Here is a 6059-nt window from a genome sequence, read left to right as displayed (position 1 = left end):
TTCTCCATGGTCCTGCGATATCCAGGCGGCGGAATCTCGCCTGTAGGGTCGCGCGGCAGCAAGCAGGCGCGAGGCTGGGCTGAGCGAAACCCTCCTAGGAGCCTCCGCGGAGGGGCGGGGCCCCTCTCCTCTCGAATGACGCAGGGGGTGGGGCGCGGGGCGGGGCACGCGGCGAAGCGCGCCGCGCTCGGGACTGTCGTAAGAGGGGCGGGGCGCGCTGTGTTCGGGACTGTCGTAAAAGGGGCGGGCGCGCCGCTCTCGGGATGACGTGAAGCTGGGGCGCTGTCGCTGTTGCCGGCGGCTAGCGGGCGTTCGCGCCATGGAGCGTTATGCGGGCGCCTTGGAGGAGGTGGCGGACGGTGCCCGGCAGCAGGAGCGACACTACCAGCTGCTGTCCGCGCTGCAGAGCCTTGTGAAGGAGTTGCCCAGGTACGCGGGCGGGCGGGCGACGGCCTGCCGAGGCGGTGTCGGGTCCCTCCAGGGCTCACCGCGCCCCCCTACCCCGCAGCTCCTTCCAGCAGCGCCTGTCCTACACCACGCTCAGCGACCTGGCCCTGGCGCTTCTCGACGGCACCGTGTTCGAAATCGTGCAGGGGCTACTGGAGATCCAGCACCTCACTGAAAAGAGCCTATACAACCAGCGGCTGCGCCTACAGAACGAGCACCGAGGTGCGCGGGGGCAGCGGGACGAGGTGCCTCCTCCTTGGGGTCTGCGCCTCCCGGCAGCTCTTGGTATCTGTGCAGATCGGCTCCTTCCCTGGGAGTGTTCGGAAAAGGTCCCTGAGATTGACAAAACCCATGGGCGCGGAGACTGAGACAGCGCCTTTTTGGTGACCAATGGGTCCAACTAGTTTTGTTTTCAGTTGCTGTAGCCCCCACTTCTTAGCAGAAACTCCTTGCTCGGGCTTCCCTGTGCCCCACCCCCTTCCAGGCCGGATGGCCCTAGACCTCGGTGCCTGGTTGGCCTGCAGGCAGACTCTGGTGGTGGCTCTGACTGTTTGCCCTTCGTAATTGGAGGTCTGTTGACAGCTGTGCAGCGCCCTTCAGGGTCAGTTCTCTCTCAGGCCTCGCAGGGCCTCATTCCAGTTGCACATCAAATTCCCAAGCACTGTCTCCTGTGGCGCCCTCCAAACCCGAAGAGCTTCCCACTTGAGCCTCATGCTTGGTGCGCTTGGGAGTCCTTTCCTGCGAATTATATAGGCCAGGTCCCCCTGCACCATCAGATTTCAACCTTCGCTATTTTATTTTTCCCAAACTTCTTTTAAAAGTTGAAACATTTAGAAAAGCTGAAAAGATAGTCTACTGCGTGCGCTTGTGCTCGCCGCTGAAAGTTCAGTAGTGAACGTTCTGCTCTAGTGCTTGATATCCCAAAATGCGTGCGTGTGACAGCATAGCGGTTCACCTAGAGTCTTCAGCATTCCTGGAGACCAGGATTTTCAACCCAGCAATGTTGACATTTGTGGCTGGGTAAGTCTATGGTGAGATGCTGTCTTGCGCATTGCAGGGTGGCAGGGGTACCCTCCCTAGTCCGGAAAACCAAGAATGCCTCCAGACAACCGGGGGGTGGGGTCAACCTTGGCCTCGAATTGGGAGCAGGTTCTCTAGAACAAGAGCGGTCTCCTACACAGCTGCAGAGGGTAGCCCCCTGAGAAATGAACTGTTCCGGGTGTCTCCTGACTTTCAGTGCACGGCGACATCATGCTACCTAACTTGTGGTAAATTGTTGATTTATAAGTAAGGATCCAGTCCAAGTTCATGTACTACAATTGGCTACTTTGGTCTCTTTGCTTCTGGAACAGTCCCCAGCATTTATTGTGGCATTGACTTTGTGTAGAGTCCAGGGCAGATGCCCTGCTGTGGATCTATCAGGTTGCTTCCTTGTGCATTTAACCTGCTTCTCCACTCTCTGGGTTTCCTGTACGCTGGACTGCTGGTAGAAGCCTGATTAGAAGCAGGTTTAATGTGGCAAAAATTCCTCCTAGCGGAGCAAGGCGCCCTTCCCCAGAAGGCAGGCACTGTCCATCTGCTCCAGGATTCGTGTTTCTATCAAGAATGGATGTCGGATTTTGGTAGACCCCTTTTTGGCAGCTCTTGAGATGATCACATGGTGAATCATTTTCTATGACTACAGTGAATTACAGTTACTTGAATTCCATCCTACTTGGTCGTGCTGTAGTATCCTCTTTATGTACGCTGGATTTGATTTGCTAAAATCTTGTTAAGAATTTTTTTGTCTATGTTCTTGACAAAATGTGGTCTATAGTTTTCATGTAATATCTGGTTTGGGTATCGGGTTTTTGCCAGCCTTATAGGATGAGTTTGGAAGTGTTCTCTTCAGTTTTCCAGAAGAGTTTGTGTATAATTGGCATTACTTCTTCCCCTAAATGTTTGGGCGATTGTCTTTTTAAAATTTTTTATTGAACTGTAAGATGCATACAGTTTAATCCCAAGGGCATGGCTCATTATTCCTTATTGCTCAGACTGTGCCATGTGTGGCCAGTGGGGGCGCTCCAGGCTCCTTTAGATGCCTCCCCGTCATTCTGTGAGTACTTCTTGCTTTCTGGTTCAGGTACATGTTCATGCTCATCTTTTCTTGTTTTCTCCCTGTCTCAGTCCTGGAAACCGCCATTTTTCCATAGAGCTGTGGTTCCTTCTAGCAGGATGGGGAGTTTCAGTAACTGCCTGGGCCCAGTGCTGTTTGTGCTTCAGGTTTGGGCCAGGCCCTGGTTCCACCAGCAGCAGGCATGCCTGCGTTGACTTTCTCCTTCTCCTTTCTGATTTGGCAGGGGTGACTGGCTGCTCCTGCCTCCTTTGTGTTCCCTGGGCATGTCTAAGGCCAGACCCTTTCTATGCAGGCAGCCGGTGTGGCTCTCTTCTTGCCTTTTGGTTGCCTACCTAGTGGAATCTGGTAGTGGGCCTGGCACTTGTAGCAATGTTTGATCAGTAGAGTGAAGGAGATGGCATTTTCCTGCTTCCCTGTGTTATGGAAATGTCTCGAGGGAGCTCTTGGTTTGAAACATATTTCATGTGATAAATGCCATCATTGAGGTGTGTACAGAATGCCAAGAAACAGGCGATCGGGGAAGGCTGCAGGCACAGTGGAAGCCAGGCTACCTGCAGGGGAGCCTCTGGGACCCTGGAGTTCCCTGGAAACTTGCCACCAGAGAAGAGCTGCAACATCAGGGCTCTTCCCAGGAACAGAGTGTTGGGTTTCACGTTTCTTGTGGCCAGGGACCCCTCCTTCCTGGGGAGCTGTAGCCATTTGGCACTTACTGGTCACTGGCGCCAGCTGCGGGGTGCTGCGTGTTCCATTTTTGCCATGATGGTTTATGTCCCATGATCGCTTCCTCTGTACATTCCCCTCAGACTAGAGTGTGCACACATCTGTGTTTGTGCACGGTTCAGCAGGGACCGTGGAGCTTTACTTGGTGGCCGAGGGTGAGCCCCTCAAAGCCGCACAGACTCCCTGGCCCAGAGCCGCACAGGCTTATGGTGCCCCAAGCTCATCCCAAACTTGGGCCTCCCAGGTCTGCCCACCCTTCTCCGTCTGGCGCTGTGCCAGAGCTGGGAACTGCAGATGAGGGAGGCGGCTGCCCACCCTGAAGGGTGGAGGGGCTGAGCACACCCCTGGTAGGCAGAGGCCCCACACTCAGACTCAGCGACCCCGCTCCTCCTGCTCCTTTCCTGTGCCTTTGTCTGAGGTGGTCTCCGACACTTGAGTAGATGTCCAGTGGCCTGTGGCCATGGGGTCCCTGAAGCTCTCAGACTGCAGCCTCCCTCCCACCCGCCTCCTCCAGCTGCCCTGGGTCTGGGGCTGCAGCTTTGGCCCCACCCTGCCAGTCTTCCCCACCCCACCCTCTTTCAGTCCCCTGCACCTTCTGGAGTCCCCTGGAGACTTGCCATTGGAGGGCCCAGCCCTGGGTGACAGTGGGGTGGGAGGATGGAGGAGGCCGGCGTCCCCAGTGCAGATACGCCTTTGGCCTGGCTGCTCTGCTGGGCTGGCAAGGCAGGTGCCCATGGGTGAGGGCTGCTGCCGAGTCCCACCGCCTGCTGACCGGCTCTCCTCCCTCCCAGTGCTCAGGCAGGCGCTGCGGCAGAAGCACCAGGAAGCCCAGCAGGCCTGCCGGCCCCACAACCTGCCTGTGCTCCAGGCGGCTCAGCAACGAGAACTAGAGGTACGGGGGGCACAGGCAGGGTGGCCGGCCAGCTGTCCTGTGGGCACCACCTGGCTCGGCTGACTGGAGGGGTGTTGGGGCTCAGGCGTGAGTGGCTACCCTGGGCCTGAGTGGGCCACTGGAGGCCTAGTGAGTCCCACCAGGTGGCTCCTCCCTGAGGGTGCCAGGTGTGGTGGAGCTGGGTGGAGGGTGAGGGCCCACCAGTGCTCCCCTGGATAGCAGCTCCTCGTGGGTTGGGGCCTCCGCAGAGCAGGTGGCCTTGAGGGGGTACAAGGGCAATGGTGGGGTGATGGGGCCAGCCAGGAAGGGGCCCATCCTTCTCCCAGGGAGCACAGGGACAACCAGAGACTGGCATGTAACCAACAAGCCACGGGGCAGGGTGTGCCTGCGGAGATGTGTGTGTGGTCCCAAGGCAGCCCCAAGTTAGGGCATTCGTGGAAGCCCCTTAGGGACCCCTTCAGGAGTTCGCATGGCCGAGGAGAGGCCTGGGTGTGGTGAGGATGCATCGGTGGTGTCAGAGCTGGTGCTGCTGGGGACAGCAGCAGGAGCATGTGTTTGAGCTGCCCTCCCCCTCCCGCCCCACCCCCCACGGCAGGCGGTGGAACACCGGATCCGTGAGGAGCAGCAGGCGATGGACCGGAAGATCGTCCTGGAGCTGGACCGGAAGGTGGCTGACCAGCAGAGCACACTGGAGAAGGCGGGGGTGGCTGGCTTCTATGTGACCACCAACCCACAGGTCAGTGCCTGGGCTTGCTCCGCCCTAGCCCAAGTGCCCCTGGGCCCCGCAGACCCCATTCCATCTGGGGTTTCACCACTGGTCCCTGGGGAGCCAGGCTCAGTGTATAGGGGGTGAAGTGGAAGGATTGAGACTCTGGAAAGGATTTCTCTGCCATTCCCAGCACGGAGGCCAGACCCATTCCCTACAAGAGGGTGAGCCAGCCAGCTACGGGGCACTGCCCACCCTCCCCAGGCCTGCTGTGCCCCACAGGGCCCTCTTCTGCTCCCCTCCCACATGCCATTCCGAGTGGCCCTGCTGGGGGCAGAGGCTCAGATTCCACCCCATCCTGGCAGGCCATGACCAGGCTTCACAGGATGGCCGCCCGGTGGGCTCACTGCCTGGCACCCTTGGGCCGGGGTGAAAGGAGCCCGGGGGTCACTCTGGCCTTCACGGGGCCCCTCTATATCCCAGGAGCTGATGCTGCAGATGAACCTGCTGGAACTCATCCGGAAGCTGCAGCAGAGGGGCTGCCGGGCAGGGAAGGCAGCCCTGGGACTGGGAGGTCCCTGGCAGCTGCCTGCTGCCCAGTATGACCAGAAAGGCAGCCCTGTCCCACCATAGCCACAGGCAGCAGAAGTCTGGGCAGAGTTCATCTTCTTGACCTTTGGCCACTGCCTTCCCAGCTGCCCACAGGGGTCCCCTGCTGAGGAGAGGCTGGGTGGAACCCGGCTGCCTGTCCCCCTTCGTCTGGGACTTACTGCCAAATGCTAGGTTGGTCTCATAAAAGGCAGGCCGGCCCAGCCTGCCGCTGTCTGCTTCGGGGCCCGGCAGAGAGTGAGGCCGGGGGCTCTCACACCTTCTCACTCCACGGGGCACATCCCAGCCTGCACTGCGGGCCACCCGAGTGCTTGTTCTGGTCTCAGCCGCTCCCTTGGCAGCTGCAGCCCCCATGCAGAAGAGGCTCCGAGGCCCAAGCTCTGTGTGACCCAGAGAAATAAAGATGCCTCAGTGTGGCCCGCGTGTGGCTTGTGTGACAGCTGCAGGTTCTGCCATAACCAGGGCCCCAGTAGGGCCCCCACTTCTGCTGCAGCAGAGGCCTCTGCCTGGGGGTCCCTTCCTGGGCTGTGTGCCCAGCCCACCACCCCTCCCCCTGCACGGAGACTGGG

The 6059-nt window shown here is 59.2% G+C and overlaps 1 protein-coding gene across 1 annotated transcript; it reads left to right on the top strand.

Moving 5' to 3' along the window:
- Positions 1–244: 244 nt before the first annotated feature.
- Positions 245–5906, top strand: DGCR6 (DiGeorge syndrome critical region gene 6). The gene is made up of 5 exons (XM_073007040.1): positions 245–429; positions 509–669; positions 4075–4175; positions 4771–4911; positions 5365–5906. The coding sequence occupies exons 1-5, from the start codon at positions 320–322 to the stop codon at positions 5512–5514; spliced, it is 663 nt and encodes a 220-aa protein (XP_072863141.1). The 5' UTR covers positions 245–319; the 3' UTR covers positions 5515–5906.
- Positions 5907–6059: the final 153 nt, after the last annotated feature.

This window comes from Chlorocebus sabaeus, chromosome 19 (assembly GCF_047675955.1).
Source record: "Chlorocebus sabaeus isolate Y175 chromosome 19, mChlSab1.0.hap1, whole genome shotgun sequence".
Taxonomy (NCBI): Eukaryota; Metazoa; Chordata; class Mammalia; order Primates; family Cercopithecidae; genus Chlorocebus; species Chlorocebus sabaeus.
This window is presented reverse-complemented; position numbering and strand designations above follow the sequence as displayed.